At 35.1% G+C, this 17,904-nt stretch overlaps 1 protein-coding gene across 1 annotated transcript; it reads right to left on the reverse strand.

The window, feature by feature from the left end:
- Nucleotides 1-1,431: 1,431 nt before the first annotated feature.
- On the reverse strand, nt 1,432-2,460 carry LOC122801594 (trace amine-associated receptor 7a-like). Its single transcript, XM_044071059.1, has one exon. The coding sequence runs from the start codon at nt 2,458-2,460 to the stop codon at nt 1,432-1,434; it is 1,029 nt and encodes a 342-aa protein (XP_043926994.1).
- Between the last annotated feature and the right edge of the window lie 15,444 nt (nt 2,461-17,904).

The raw sequence follows: 17,904 nt of genomic DNA on the forward strand, positions 1-17,904 counted from the left end.
CTTTTTAATTGCAGACAGACAGATTTCAGTCGCCTGTTCAGGATTAAACAGAAAAACATCCTGGCTTCTTTTTCAAGCAGCTTTACTATATACAAACATGTTATAAACGAGGCTAAGTAACTTTAACTTATTAAACTAGCTTTCATGCACATGGATGTTAACACTCTGGCTACACTTTCAAAGTGGCACTGAATCTAACACATGCTTGGTATAGCACACCTGTAAACACACACACACACACACACACACACACACATATATATATATATATATATATATATATATATATATAGAGAGAGAGAGAGAGAATAAATAAATATATATATATATATATATATATAGATATATATATATATATATATATATATATATATATATATATATATATATACACACACACACACACACACACACACACACACACACACACACATACACTTTTATCAGGAAAAATGGCTACTATAAGCCAGTACATACACAGGCAGATTGTAGATGAAAGTGAATGATTCTGTTTTTTTTTTTATCACTGGTAATACATAAGTAGTTCTAAATACTGAAGTACACAAACCTGGAACAGCTAATTAATGATCCCAAAATTCTAAAAGTAAAAACAGTGAAAAAACAAAACACTTATGTTTTTTGCAGGGGCCAAGCTCCCCTGTACTATCCCCACATCCCCTGCTAATTATATACACAAAGTCTAAAATTACTGTACAGTGGGGAAAAGGCAATTTTCCTGATCCCCACAATGCATAATCTTGCATTAACTTAACACTGGCCGAAGCAATCAACTGAGTTTTGATCACTTCTGCCGGTGATAAACATGTTTAAAGTTACAAACATTTGATTATATGGATTTTTCTCATATGTGTGTCCGTGTGTGTGTATGCATTTAGGGTCTATATTATGTACTCATTGATTATGTCTTCCGCAAACACCAGCCACCGAAATTCACTTCGGCGAACTGCAGAATTTTGCCCACAGTTCACAAACACTTGGTCCACCAAATGTCCAGAACACACAATGGACTAAATCATATCCACCCAAGTGGGGGGGGGTGCCCCCACATCCCCCAACTATATATACCAACTCTGAGATTGCTCTGCAGTGGGCAAAAGGGTAAAGTAGAAGTAATGGCCAAGTGTTTGCTAAGTGTGGAAAAAATTTGGCTGTTCGCTGAAGTGAATTTCTGCAGCTGGTGGTCATGGAAGACGTATTCAATGAATATATCTTTTGCGGAACTAATATAAACCCTACATGTATATAAAGTCTGTGTAATATGTGGGGCATATCAGTTTTGAATAATTCCATAAAATCCACAGTCTATAAATATATCATAAAATAATTGCCATTTGCTCATCTTAATACCTTTATTACCTGAAATGCTTTGGCAAATTTAATTTGCTCAAGTATATAATGATGGATGACTGCTCAGTCATTGAATAAATCTATGTCAGAATAATCAGATTTCAAAATCTTGCAGGTCAGAATAAGCTTAAGTGTTTCACGAAACCAAGGGTAAAAGAAAGCATAAATCAATGGATTTAATGCTGAATTGAGATAAGCAATCCATAAAAAGGTATATGAAACAGCCTGAGGTGTGATAACACTAAAAAGTGTGTTAATCATGCTATCTACAAAATATGGAAACCAGCATATGGCAAATGCCCCAACAGCTATGCCTAATGTTTTTGCAGCCTTTCGTTCTCGCTTTGCTACTTGGTTATTATATTGCTCCACACTGACAGTTTTACATGCTGCACTTTCTATCATTCTAGCTTGTTTCTTTGCAATAATGAACACCTTAGAGTACATGCCCAGCATTACTATAAAGGGAATGAGAAATATTAACATGTTTAACAGCACCCATAATTTAGTAAACATTAACTGACAACTGCCTTTGCATGGAAGAGCTGCAATAAAATCATCATTTCCATGATTATTTGCATTTGAGTAAACGAGAGTTAGTGAATGACTTACAGGCAACAGCCACCCTATACCTATAAAGAAGCCTGTAACTGATGCAGTAAATTTTATAGGATATGTTAAAGGGTCACTAACTGCATAATAACGATCTATAGAAATAAAGCAAAGATGAAAAATAGATGCCAGGCAACACATCCCATCAATACAAGTATGAAGTCTGCAAAATTCTTCTCCAAAGTACCAGCAGGATTCAATGAATCTGATAATATTAAAAGGGAGTACAAGAAGTCCCAATAAAAAGTCTGCAAATGCCAGTGAGAGAACAAGCAAGTGAGAAGATGAATGAAGTTGTTTGAAATAAGAGACTGAGATAATAACCATCAAGTTTCCAGTGACACAGAGAACATCAACAAAGGTAAAGATAATGTAAAGTAATGTCTGTTCAGTAAATAACCGTGGAGTTCTTGTGCAGGATCCATTGATATTTTCATAACATTGTTGAAGGTTTCCTGTGTTCAAATCAGATGAACTCATACCTCAAGTTTATACTTGCAGATACCGTATAAACTTTCACTTACTTGAAGAAATCTTGAAAATAAGGTGAGAAGCACTAATGCACTATAGAAAGACAAGAAGGCTTAATCAGTATATATAAATATTCATAAAAGTGTTGCACATGTGATTCCTAAAATCATTGTGTTCTCAAGAAATACATATCTTAAATTATTATTAAAAATAAAACACAGGAAATATGATTTTTTTCTACATTTGGGGTGTCTAATGAATTTGTGGCTAACAATCTTCAGTCATATAAAGTAAAATGTTCAAACTTATGGAGCGGTGAGTCTTTAAGTTAATTCCTTGACAAGCCAACACAGAGATAGTAGTGCATTTTGCAAGGTAATTAAATGTTGTTTATACAGCCTAAAGTGAATTGCACCCCCTATACATTATACTTCACCTATTCAAAGCACTTTAGTCTGTAGAATTTTTGTTACACTTTTTCAGAGTGTTGGAAATCCTTTTGGTCTTTGAAATATTTTTTATTACATACAGGCTGTTGAAAATATTACTTCTGCAGTGGTGTTTGTTTAACAAGGCCTCTTTCATCTGACTTAAGTATGAAACAGAATGCTGAATTCATATATTCCTTGTTGACCATATATGGTAAAACCATAAGACATTGCATGCTATGTACTATTTATCAATATCATGCAAGGACCAATAAACAAAAAGCCGGATAAAATTAAGCTGTAAATGCTATGACAAAGAGAGACCTACTATGAAGTTTTACCTTAGACAATCCCAGAGGTAGACTTCATGGACACTCTGGTTAGTAATGTATTTAAAACAATTCCTACCTGAATTTACAAGTAAACTGTATCACACACAGAAACATGTTCTCAGTTTTACATGAGAACATCTTAAATAAAAGGCAATGACATATTTTACAGTACTTTACCATAATGCATCATTGACTTATCTTACCTTTGTGGATTTTTTTTTTCTGAGAGTCTAATATAAAGTCAGTTTTATAAATGCAATAATGCGGTCAGCTTGTGCATTGTTCAGAAGCTATTACTGCCTAAGAGGTGAAAGACACTAGTTCTTTGGGCCTGATTCAAAGCACACCTCTTGGAGTCAAGTGTTGATCTACAATGGGCACTGTTGAATGTTTTCTCTGTACTGTAGCATAACATTTTAAAGTACCTACAAACAGGTAGACAATAGTGTAAAAATAAACAATAATGACAAAAGTTTCAAGGAATCATAAAAATAAGAGTTTAACTAAAATTTTATGAAGAATTGATATCCAACGACATTAATCTAAGACCTCAACAATCACAGATCTTTTATTTTCATTCCTTTCTCTGTTATTAGTTATCTTTCTGAAGTCCTGTGAATGCATGCATGTATTTAGCCCCCCCCAAAAAAAATATTTATACATTACATTTGTTTAAATAGCCAAAGTATCAACATGTTTAGGTTGGTGCATTGCTCTAATAAGATAATTCCACTATGGGTTCATTACCTTTTATGCTTTCTTCATCACCTGCAACACTACAGGTTGGTTGTTGTTAAACTGTGCAGTTTTATATAATCTTGAGGGCACTTTTACTTATAGCAGACTACACACATCACATGAGATTTAGTATACTCAGGCGGCAGAACAGACTACAACATACTCCACTGAACAATATTTGTACTTATCAACTGCAAAATGACATTTCAGCTTAGTGTTTACTACTGAGAATATGTGTGCTACAGAGAATTGATTCCACAAATGATTCTGTGTTTGTTCTGCGTTATTAGCATGTATTTGGCTAAAGCAAGCTAGGGTTAAAAATGCTGCTGCCATCTGTTGCATTTGTAACTGATGTTTCAGGAGATGCCATATTTTGACTTAAAGTGATGAATGAATAAAACTAAAGAAGCATATTTCTTATCATGACAAACAATGGTTCATAGTATTACATGCAAGTTCATACATAGTAAGAATTTCAAAGGTTATTTAACTCTTAACTCTTCTGTTTGTGCAACCATTTATGACAGCTGTTTTTTTTTTACTGTCAAGTAATATTTCCAGTCTAACAAAGCCTTCAAAGACCAATATACTGCATAAAAAGCAGAGTCAAAAGTTTCTCCAACAAAGAGTTTGGACTGAAAAAATAATTAAAAAGGATTAAAATATTGACTAGTAGCTGAAAAATGCTTGATACATAAAAATGACAAATGTAGAAATACATTATGAAAAAAATCTTTGTTTTATCAATTTGGTAACAAGTCATTATTAAAATGTGAAAATGTTTAATAATTTTGCATTTAAATATCCTGACAGTGCCTGATATTTGTATGCAGCCATATTTCTCTATTATTCTTAAAATTAGAAAAATGAAAATAATTTTTTCTTTCATTTCTTTTCAAAGGTTTAAAGACAATATGCAGATATGAGACATGAATTGCATTACAAATTATTTTTTTCAGTCCTGAAATAAGAATATCAGTCATCAAGCTCTACCAACAGACACTCAACAAATGTTACTGCAATATTTAAGTTTCGGAATATTTACAAGATTATATTTCTTAATTATTTAATGCCCTCCACCACCATACCTGTGTAGTTACATTTAAAGATAACCTACCTTCTGTTGTCCATAACATTTCTTTTTCTTATGTGCTGCATGTTTGTAAGGGACTCTTTCTGGAAATCTCAGTCCTTTCCATTGTGTTTATAATCATATCCTATAATGCACACCATGTCGTTTCTTATCAAATGTTCTAAAACTTTGATTTATTTGATAATTCATGAGGACAATTTATCAATAGTTGTTCAAACAGATGATTATTAAATTATAACTTTTATATTATCTTAGGTTCTCTTTCACCTCTGTACACCGCAGACTGTATGTGGTATCCTCTCATTAGTTTATCAAGTACATATAGTTCAGAAGACTCATGTATCACATCAGCAGTTCCACTGTGTCTTTTTAGTAATTAATGGACATACATATTGTATTTCTAAATACTATTCCTAAACAGTTACTGGATAGTAATTGTCCTAAATTCAGTAGATTTTCCCTTCTTCACCTGGAAGTGCATTAGAAAGCTTTATTTGATAATGTTAATAATAAAGGACTTTGTCAAGTAAATTAATTACCAGAGGTCTATGAAAAGATATGCAAATAAACTTATTTTGAGTTTTTATGCTGCGTGCACATTATTTGAATAACTAACTGGATAGGGGGGTAGCTATACTCTATTACATGTTTTCTTCATGCATTCTTCATCTTAGAAAATAAAGTATTTTACTGTATTAATCATAATTTTCTTCCATAACAAAAGGCAGATGAGCATCTGCAAAGATGAAAGAATGTAATATGTATTTAAGAAGTAACATCATACATTTTTTTGCATCCTTTGTCACTGGGACACTAGATGTATAATGACAGGGCTACACCATCTTTCTTTCATAGTGATAATCCATGTCATCCCATATGTCTGGTACAATTTTACACTAAGTGGTATGAAAAGATATAAGGGCTGTAAGAGCCCCTACTCCCAGAATACTGGGGCAAGGTTTATTGCCTTATCATTAGCAGATCCTCCATGTCATAGCATGATTGAAGTTCTGACATATCGAACATACAAAAAAACAAAAAACTAAAACATGAAAACTTCTTATTTCACATTTTTGCTAGAGGCAAACCCACCTGCACCCCCCACACTCCTTGCTACTTAAATATACCAACTCCAAGATCGCACTACAGTGAAGAGAATGATAAAGTTCTCATTCTGCACCGTACTGCAATCTCCATTCACAAGGGTCAATATTTCAAAACTTTGATCCTCTGGTCTTTGATAATCAGCGGTCTGATATTCTGAAATTTCAATCCTATGAAGGGGATCCATATACATATATAACTATATATATATATATATATATATATATATATATATATATATATATATATATATACACACACACACACACACACACACACACAAAATACACTTTTACAATTTTGCAATGACAATGACAGAGGAAACAAAGCTGAAGATGAATAAAGAGTGCAAGTTGACATTCCTAAATATGGTTAAAGCATTTGACAAGGCCCTGAAAAAGCTGATTTGGGCAGTCTGTGATGTTTTGAAGTACCAAAAGCAATGGCAAAATTAGCAGAGACAACTTTTCTACACTCGGTGACAAATGTACTAACAGTACTTAGACTCATAAGGAGTTCCAGGTAGGAGTAGGTGTGTATTAGGGTTTAGCTGTGAGCCCACTCCTATTCACACAGGTGATAGTCTGCACAGATCAACAAAGTTGCTGTAGTAAGATGATGTGGCACTCAAGTATACTCTGAATACAAACTTCAGCAAATGACAGAGGACAGGATTTCAAAACTGAAGGCACATAGGATGAAACAGAGTACAGGCAAGACAGTGGGCAAATGGAGGAAATCTGTAAAAACTAAAAAATGAAATGGAAGGGAAAACAAAGGTTAACAGCTTCAAGTATTTTTGAGGTGTATATGTCATGAAGGGAAATTTGAATGAATAGCAGAAAGCTAGACTTAGAGAAGCTGAAGCCATGTGGCATAAATAAGGCAACTGAAGGCCACAGATGCTGGTAAGAAAAGCGTACCAGACAGAGTTGTGACCAATGCTTCAGTATGGCTCAGAGACCTTGGCAGTGAAGGCAGAGCATTTATGAAATCTTAATGCAATGGACATAAATTGCTTGAGACAGGTACTAGTACGTACACTGTGGGACAAATGAAGAAATGAGGAAATTGAAGATGAAGCCAGAGTAACTCCGATTCCAGAATATGTCAAGCAGAGCAGATTGCTGTGGCTCTGTTGCATGTGAAGGGAAGAAGAAGAGGATATGATGAAGCAGATTGGGGAGATACAGCAAGAAGGCAGAGGAAAGAAGGACACTGAGCTAAGTGATAAATGGATCTCATGAAAAAGACCTGCAACATCACACAGTTTCCAATAATTTTCTAATTAATGCACAAAATGGCTTCTGACCAGATCACAGCACCACCACAGCTCTTCTAAGCTTTACAAACACCATTAACCATCTCAGAAACAACAGTCAACTAGTTTCCTCAGTATTTCTAGACATGTCCAAAGCCTTTCAAACAGTCTCCCACCAGAAACTTCTACATTAACAACAGTCTCTAAAATTAAGCCATTCTGCACTTCAATTGTTTCTCAACTACCTATCAGACCAATATCAAGCAGTAAAATGGCAACATTAGTTCTTCTCTACATTACCTGTTACCTTAAGTGTACCACAGGGCTCGATTCTAAGCCCACTCCTATTCAGTATCTTCACAATCAAGCTCCACTGTGCTACTGACCTAGCTAGAATCGTACAATATGCTGACAACTTCACACTCATCTGTGCAGCCCCCTCACTCACTAAACTCCAAGAAAAAAACAACCTTCATTCTCTGCAGTAGAGTCTTGGCTTACTGCCTCTCAACTAATACTAAATCCCAATAAGACAAAACTAATGATCTTCTCAAATAACAACCCCAATGACCACCACTCTCCCTTCCAAATTTACTAAGCTAATAACAGCAAGATTTAACCAGTACCAAACACTAAGCTACTTGTCATCACAACTGATAATAATATAAAATTTAATAAGCATCTGTCTCTCTCTACAGATCAAAACCATGTCTCCCTGATCTTGCTAGACAATATATTCTCAAGACTCATTTGCTGTCTCATCTCCTTTATGCATCTGCCATCTTCACCAATTTGGAGAAAACCAACCTAGCTAAACTAGATGCTTGCTAAAACAAGATAGCTAGATTTGCGAGCAACCCCCCATTTTGATCACATCATTGTAATGCCTTACAACAACTAAATTGGCTGCAATTACCCAACCTCCTTACATTCACCCACCTTACAATAGCCTGCAGCATAATTTATCAACCTGAAAAATGTCTAGGCCTCCAAAACCTACTTCAACCACAATTCAGTATAAGGCAACTCAGATCTTCTGACAAACTTCTGCAAGTCACAAGAGCTAACAACTTCTGTGGTGATTTGCTCTACTCTGATCATATATCCAGGACATGGAATCTGACCCCCCAACCAATATTAACTACAGCTAACCCCCAACAATTAAAAACATTGCTCAAGTCTCACCTAGCCAAGTCCTGGCTTTGCTCTTGTCTGAATCCCAGATGATCACTGTCTCCACCCTATACTTCCTCTGCTTGCAAGCACAATCCTTTCAACGTAGTTAGACTGACCAAGTTAACCTCACCTTTACATTCAACTATTAACATGTACCCTTAACTACATCCCATATATAACCCTCACTATATTTACCTAAATCTTATTATGTTTTTCTCAGCTGTGGTTATGGTCCTCATTTCTTTTTTCCATTTTTGTGGATATTATTATCAAATAACTAAGAATGTTTTTCTAAATGTGCTGTTCGTAACTTAGGTTTTGTATACTTATAATTGTGATTATTCTGTGTAACTTGTGGGGCTTTTCCCTCCGGGCCTCCACTGAAAATGGGTCTCCTACCCATTTAGACTATCCTGGTAAACAAACATTAAATAAATAAAAAAATAACTGTTGTAAATGACTGTGTCAGAAAGTACGGGAGTGACAGTGAATTGAAAGGGGTGGCAACAGCTGGTGTGAAAAGATTCATGATGATGATGATGATATACAATCTCAGAATTGGTATATATATATATATATATATATATATATATATATATATATATATATAAAAAAATATGTAGCATGGCTGGGCAGCAAGTACAGGGTTTCTGCACCCCTACAAAAATATTATTTACTTATTTTAATTATTTGATAATTTTATTTAAACATTTATCTTTATTTGTATCTGCAATTGTTTGTTCTTCTCCTTAAAGTCATGTTGCTTGAAAAGTTATGTTTCTAGTCAAGCCACTCTTGACATCTTTGTCAAACAGAAGGACAAAGACAATTTGCCATCAGTCAAAAATTCTCATGCTAGGCCATTCAATGTAGAAGAATGACAAGTGCACTTTTATTTTGTTTTATTAGTTCATTAAATGTATAAGAAATTGTTGCCTTGGGCATTAATCCCCCCCCCCACCACCACCTAGATCCAGACCTCGTATGAGTTTCATAAGCATGCACTATGTTGACAGATAATCTAACAAGAATTGTCAGGCTCAAGCAAACAAAACTGCATTGGCTCCATGCAGGTGTACCATCATCAATGTCTAATACAATGATGGGACGTTTGAATTAATTTCAGCAGACTAGAATTCAAGCTTAGGACAGATTAAAATGAAATTGAATTGTCAATAGAACTTGCCTCTTGTGACATGCAGTGCCTTTATAGTACTGACAAGGGAGATAAAACGTGAATGTGAAGTTGAAAATTAACTAGATAGACTTATCTCTGCAAATATACTTACAATCCCCTGACAGGGTCATGTAATGTTTTAACATACCAGTGAGTGACAGGGTCAAGTCGATTTAACTGCGAGTTGCAGAAAGAATGTCTTGATCAGTTGTTTATTGATATGAAACTATTAGATATTCAGACAATACAGTATGCTTGAGCAATGTTTAGGTAATATTTAATTTGGTGCTTCCTTTTTACACAAGACTCCACCGTAAGATGTCCACATTCATGCTTGGGATTATGGACAATGCTGGAAATTTCTGATGGAGAGTGCTTGAGGGGCATGCCTTGCCTGAGATGAGCAAAACTCAAAAGTCGTGGTGTTTTCCTAAATAATATCATGTTCAAACTCCGGACTGATTTTATATCTGTTAAGAAAATACTATGTGACAAAAGGCTGATGACTATCTTTGTATTTGAAGTCATCTGACCATAGAGTATTAGAGGATGCTAAGGTCAAAAGGGGTACTGAGCTGTCAACTGATTGCCTCCTTATTGTAATTTGATTAAATTGTTCAGACAGCAATTGGGCAGACACTGCATCTGACCATAGAGTATTAGAGGATGCTAAGGTCAAAAGGGGTGCTGAGCTGTCAACTGATTGCCTCCTTATTGTAATTTTGATTAAATTGTTCAGACAGCAATATCTAATTGAGAATTTGATCATTAACATGTTGTTTAAAAACACACTTTTAGGAGGAATAGATCATAAACTTATAAGCTGTATGTCTTGTACTTTAACCGCTGCACTCTAATGGTATAATAGTTTAAAGGTTGAGTCTAGGGATATGACGCTGCAGTGTTTTTTGTAGAGAACTAGTCTGTTAAGCTTTGTCCGTATTGTATTTAGTAACATAAGGGGGATACCATGTCACAAACGTATACATAAAGAAAAAACCCAATTTAATACTAGTGGGAATCTTATGGTACATACTAAAATCAAATTGTATTCCCCCGTTTATTCCTGGTCCAGGGTTATAGTGGGTAGGCACAGTGTAGGGATGGGAATAGTTAGATGCTTTCCAATGACACACTATAACAACACATACAAAAACCATAAATCTAAATTATCATACAGATCAGTTAAAACAAGCATATCTATCACATAAATGGGGGAAATTGAAATGTGGAACGTTAAAGGACTACAAAATAAAGAAAAAAGGAAACTATTTTTGCATTTAACCCTGAAAACCAAAGCTAATCTCATCTTAATACAAGAAACGCATTTAACTTCAGAGCAATGGACAGATATTGGGAAAAAAAAAGTTGATAAGACAAATTATAGCTTCTGGGGACAAAACTAACAGTGCTGGGGTGGCTATAATAATTAAAAATCATTTTCAGGATAAAATACTTGAAACTAAGGCTAACAAAGAGGGAAGATGGTGCTATATAACATTTACTAACACGGTATTTCCAAAACCCATAATGGTGTTAAATGTATATGCACCTTGTAGCAACCAACATCTCTTTTTCATGTCACTGTACCCAATTCTAAACCAACTGGAAGATCATTATCTAATAACTGTTGGTGACTGGAACACATAACAAAACCCAGGAAAGGATAAATCGAACCCGACCAAACTACATAACAGACAAGCTACAATAGCTTTAAATGAACCTAAACAAGACTTCAAACTGTATGACCCCTTTAAATATGAGGATAAAGATAACAAAACTGGGAATTACACATTCTACTCCCAATGCCATAAAATGTGGGCGAGAACAGACTTCTTTTTAATCTCAGACATACTCATTAACATGGACCCTGCAATAGTCATACACAATAGATCTCTGTCAGATCATTCCAAAGTTACACTGAGTATCAAATGAGACAAAAAAAAGGTTTTTAAACAATAGAGCTAATAACTGGTCATTAAATCCTAATCTGCTCTTCTAAACAGATGTAGTAAAAGAGATTGAGGATATATTAAAAACATCCCTTGTAAATATCTTCAATTCCCAAACATCAATGGATATAGAATGGGCATCAACCAAAACACAAATCAGAGGAACTTTCATTAAAAAAGCAGCATATTATAAAAAATCCAACTGAAAGAGGAACATAAAATAAAGGAGAAAATAGAACAACGTGAGAAAAGAATTTATAAATAACCCTAATAATCAAACAGAAATGGACCTCCTTTAGCTACAAAGAGACCTATATATGCTCGAGAACAAAATTTTTTCTTTTTATGAGACAAGACAGTTGGCTAATTACGCAGAAGAAGCCCAGATTCCTTCCAGAGCATTGTGCAGAATTATTGCTCAACAAAAATCCACCTCAGTTATAGCAGAAGTAAGTTACCAAGGGAAAAACTATACAAGAAATGAGGAAATTATCAAAGTATTTGAACAAATATATACTCAAACATATGGAGAACAAACCCTACAAGCCTCGAAGGAGGATAGGGATCTTTTTCTTCAAAAACTAAAATTCCCTAAACTAGATTTAGATCAACAAAAAAACTAACAGAGATAACCACAACAATTAAACATCTAAAACCACACAAGGCCCCAGGACCAGATGGTCTTACCTCAGAATTTTATAAATCCTTCAGTCTACTAGTTGCCAAATTATTATACCACGTGCTGAACTATATAATAAATAACAACATACATGATATTCACTTTAACGCCTCTAAAACTATTTTTATACTAAAAGACCAAGCGGACCCTAAAAATCCAGATAGCTATAGACCCATCTCTCTTCTAAATATAAACACCAAGATCCTGACCTCAATACTCGCAAACAGAGTTAAAAATCTGATAGAGGAAAATCATTTCTCCAGAACAATCTGGGTTTACACCACGTAGACAGACCAGTGACAACACACTAACATTAGAAGCGTTAATATCCCTTGCAAATCAGAGAAATACCAACATCTTCACAATGGTAGTAGATGCCCACAAGGCTTTTGATAGGGTTAGTCTTGAATTCTTACTGCAAACGCTCACTCACTTTGACATACCTAAAAATTTTATACAGATCATTCAAATTCTCTATAGTATTCCATATACATCCCTATATATAAACAAAGCATGGTCAAACAGAATTTTGATAAAAAATGGAACAAGACAAGGCTGCCCGCTATCACCCTTTCTTTTCAACCTTTACCTAGAACCCCTATTTCTATATATTAAACAAAATACATATCATAATCCCCCCTCAATACATAACTTCAAAGTTTATCTCTCAGCATTTGCAGATGATTTAAACATATACTTTACTACACCAAGTTCAGAGATGACCAAAATAATAAACACAATTGAACAATTCTCATACATGTCTAACTACAAATTAAACCTTAATAAAACTAATATATTCCCCTTAAGGCCACCTAGACTCATCTCCCTAATACCTCTCTTAGAATACCTCTCTCAATAAAAATAAAAGAAGAAACCAAATACCTGGGGATTACTTTCTTTCAGAATAACAAGGAATTCTACCAACATAACATAACTCTTAAATGGGAAAACATAAACCAAGATTGTACAAGATGGAATAACCTTAAGCTACCGTTTTTGTCTAAAGTATCAATAATTAAAATGAACATACTACCTAGATTAATATATCTATTTATGACATCTCAAATAACTATACATAATGAATTCTTCAAACAAATTCATACCTTTGTAGCAAAATTTGTATGGGAACCTAAAAAGACCAGAATCTCCTATTAAAAGCTAACACTTCCCAAGAACAAAGGGGTCTGAACTTGCCAGATTTCAAAACCTACTACTCTATTATCAACACTAATATAATACTGAGAATAACAGAGTATGACCCCTCGGCAAAGATTGGTTCACCAGCCTGGGTAACAATATACTATAGGTACATAAAAACACTAGACATCAATTCCAAAGCACTTCCCTTCTTAAATAAAAAAAGATTTACAAGCCTATAACATAATTGAGCCACTAAAACATTCTATAAATATAACACAAAAACTTTTTCACTCCTTAAACCTTGGACAAGCTATGTTAACACTACAATCCCTCCATAACAATCCTAACTTAAAAATAAATAACAAGATGCTAAACCTAGACTCCTTCCCTTGGTTAAAACATAAGAGAATCCAAGATATCTACCCATTCCTCAGTAGCACAATTCATGAATTAAGAAGTAATCTAAACTTACCTAAAGTATATATAATCATTTAAGACAAACCAAAGAGGTGTGTTCCAGTTACCTCCAAAACTTTACCATACTCTAAAGTGACATCGAAAACTGTACCCTACTTTGGAAGACTACGTTAATGTCAAGGAAAGCAATAACAATCTCATACAAAATGATAGGGGAAATCAAATTCCAGAAAGACCTTCTCTTCTCTAATTACTGGAGAAAATTAAAACCTGATATGGATGACCAGCAAATAGAAAAGGCAATCAACTTAACATTGAAAACTATTCCACTTAAAAAAACCCTCTTACACACAACTCATGATTAATAATAATGCTTATTTCACCCCAGCAATTCTTCACAAATTCAATGCAACTAAGTCCCCATACTGTCCACACTGTAAAGACCAGATTGTAGACCTAATACATATATTCTGGAGTTGTAAATGCGTTTTCAAGCTTTGGAATTCCCTTAAGTTGCAACTGCAAAAAATGGGGTATCAAGCATCAACACTAACATGGTAATTTACTCTTTTACACATCCTCGCAGCCAACATCTCAGGAAAACAAGCTAACCCACTTATAACAATTTTCTTATTAATGAAGCTGTATATAGCTCGCAAATGGATAGATCCTGTAAGTATCTCTTGGGAGGAATTCAAGAAATCTGCTATTAAACATCTACTAGCACATAAAATAGTATTGTGGAAAAGAAACAAAAATATGAAAGCCCGAGCAATCTGGGAACAGTCCTATAACATCTTATTAGCATAAAGCACCACGTACACCATATCTTATGAGCTGGAAGTATTCCCACGAGTACACAGCTTAACTATGAATGAAGTATCATTTTGTATGTGCTGTTTTTAGACTAATGGCATTAATTGGGAAAGCATCTTTGTATATATTGTAATTAGGTATGTTGTATGATCTACATGTTTCTACTTTATCCACAATGTATAACATGCAAATATGATCATTTTGTAAATATGGAATGGTTATGGTTTTTGTAAATGTAAACAAAAATAAAAATTATTGAAAAAAAAAATTGTTCAGACAGCAATTGGGCAGACACTGCATCCTATGGCATGTAGTAACTGTTTCTGCAAAATTCCTACTATATACTTTGGTATGATGCGAGTTCAACCCCCACAAATCGGACTGCTTCTCCCATATACATGGTTATTTTGAGGAGTCTGAATAAAATGTGTGCTGTATTCATTCTGGGTGTGTCAGACATTAACACATGGCAGAGCAAACAGAAAAGTACAAGGTCTTTCAGTAAGTAGAATATGCACTGGTGAATGGGGCCACATTACACAAAGAGAATATATGTAGAGAAAAGGACATGGCACATGTAAGATCTGAGAGTTCAGATCCTGTGCCTGAAGGAATAACAGATTTTCACTTCCAGCTCAAGTAAATATATGAAATAAACAATTGAACTAGTGAATGCTTACACAAAGTATCTGAAAAATCATGGCACCACTACAAGCTGGTAAAGTAATCCATGTTGTTATTTATTACAGACAACATTTTCACTTTATTCAAGAGTAGTTAAGTAGTATTCATTTTTCACTGCTGGCAAATATGAGAAAAAGTTAGATTAAAACAACAAGCAGAATCATGATCAAGAATAAAGGAAGGAGATTAATGCTTTTACCTTATAAATTAGGGCTTCTTCAGATCTGTAACAAATTTTCTTTAAGCATTTGCATCTTAATCTGAAACATCCTAAACAGGTATTTATACTTTTGATTAGGATGTAAATCCTTAATGTAAACTTGTTTAGATACTAGTCATCCTGTCAGTTTCAAAACAAATTTAACATAATGACATCTACAGCAACATAGGCATTACTACTGTATAGGGCATTGCAGCATTAGTCTTTTAATGAAACAGAGTTCATACTATATATCAGAGTCATAACTAGGATGGGGCAAAGTACACAGCTGCTCTAGGTTAAAGTTTTTAGAGGGGTTGATGGGCAGGTGTCAATACAGTGCTATTTTATAGGTTCATAGGTAGATACTAGGCTATTGGCCCTAGGGCCTATACAAGCCTAGCCACAAAGGTACCCTGGCTTTCGCCACTCAAGAAAATTATTTTTCTGTACCACTGTCGAGCAGAGCCACAGAGGTGATCCCCGGGGTGAATTTCCTATTTCCCATCCTATCATCAAGATTTTTCTTGAAGAGTGCTAATGAGGAGCTTTGTTTGATATAGATAGGTAGTTTGTTCCAGAGTATGGGAAGTCTATGGGACAGGAATCTATCCCTCCAGCATGTTCTGTTTATTATTTATTTATTTATTTATTTATTTGCAGTTGTTTAACCAGGATAGTCCATTGGGCCAGAAGAACCCGTTTTCAATGGAGTCCTGGGGAGAAAAGCTCCACATACAAATTTACACACAGGTTAATTAAACAAACATAGATTACATAGGTTACATAAGAAGCAAGACTAAATTGATATACACACATAAAATGTATAAAGACTACATAGGTAAAAAAATTGTTTCAATCAAATTTAAATTTTTTTTTTTTTTGAAACAAGAATTTGTAACCTGGGATTAGAGAGTAAGGAAGGGAACAGTGTAGAAGTAAGTGTAAGTCATGAGGGATGGGAGCAGGAGCATTCCCATGTGGAAGTTAGATAAGAGTGGAGTGATTTTTAAAGGATGGGAGGCTAGAAGTGGTACGAATGGGGAGTTCCATAGGCGTGCCAGAGAGTGAGATAGGAGGTATTGTCCTGGGGGTGGAGTGGTCTGTGCACTTCTATGAGGTTTTGATTGTTAGATCTGAGAAGCCTTTGTGTGTGATGCATTTTAAAGGTAGTGGAGAGAGAGGGACAGAGGGAAGGTTGGAAAATGAGTTTATGAGCATAGGTGAGCTGGGTGTAGGAGAGGTAGTTAGGAAGTTCAAGCCAGTTTAGTTTGTGAAGAGATTCACAGTGATGGGTTGAGGATTTGTTGCTAGTAGCGAATCTGGCTATTTTATTGTAACAAGAGGACAATTTGGTTTTGAGTGATGACTGTAGGTTTGTTAGAAGAGGGGCTCCATAGAGAAGGGAGGGTAAGAGAAAGGAAGTAGAAAGAGTAAGTTAGTAGTAGAGGTGAGGAACCGATTGTGTCGATAGAGCATGCCAAGTTTTTGGTGGGTTTTTTTTATGTTTAGTAGTAGATGGGAGTTGAATTTGAGCCTGTCATCTATTTGAACTCCTAGTAGTTTGGTTTCAGTTACCAGCTCAAGAGGTGTTGTATTTTGGCTGGTAATGGGGAATAAGTTTCGGTCGAAAGTCTTGGTTGTAGAAGAGGTAAAGATCATAAGTTTAGTTTTAGCAGCATTGAGTGCTAGATGATTGTCTTTCATCCATAGTTCTGTGGTAGAGAAAGCATCCTGAGTTTGTTTTAAGAGGATTGGTATAGATGGGGCAGCACAGATGATTGTGGAATCATCTGCATATTGAATAATGTTAGCATGAGGGATAGAGTGGTAAAAGTCGTTAATGAAAATGTTGAAAAGTAGGGGGCCCAATATTGAACCTTGTGGGACACCAGTGGGGGTAGCAAGAAAAGAGGAAGTGGCCTTTTTCCATATGACAGCTTGTTGCCTGCTTGAGAGATAGCTGGTGAACCATTTGAGGGAAGAGGGGGAGAGGTTTAGGTTAGTTAGTTTAGTAAGGAGTAGGTTATGAGAGATAGTGTCGAAGGCCTTAGAGAGATCGAAAAGGATGGTAGATACAGTGAGGCCAGAATCTCTAGCTTTATTCACAGTTTCAAGGAAGGAGAGGAGGGCAGTCATAGTGCTATGATGCGGTCTGAAGCCATGCTGGGTGGGGGTTAATAGGTTATTGTCTAAGAGATAGGGGAGGAGTTGAAGGTGGATACATTTCTCTAGGATCTTTGAAATGGGAGAG

The sequence above is a fragment of the Protopterus annectens genome, chromosome 1.part0 (assembly GCF_019279795.1).
Source record: "Protopterus annectens isolate FY-2018-M chromosome 1.part0, PAN1.0, whole genome shotgun sequence".
NCBI lineage: Eukaryota > Metazoa > Chordata > Ceratodontiformes > Protopteridae > Protopterus > Protopterus annectens.

Excerpts from the sequence above, each read along its gene's own strand:
- LOC122801594 (XM_044071059.1), bottom strand. The coding sequence starts at position 2,460 with ATGAGTTCATCTGATTTGAACACAGGAAACCTTCAACAATGTTATGAA.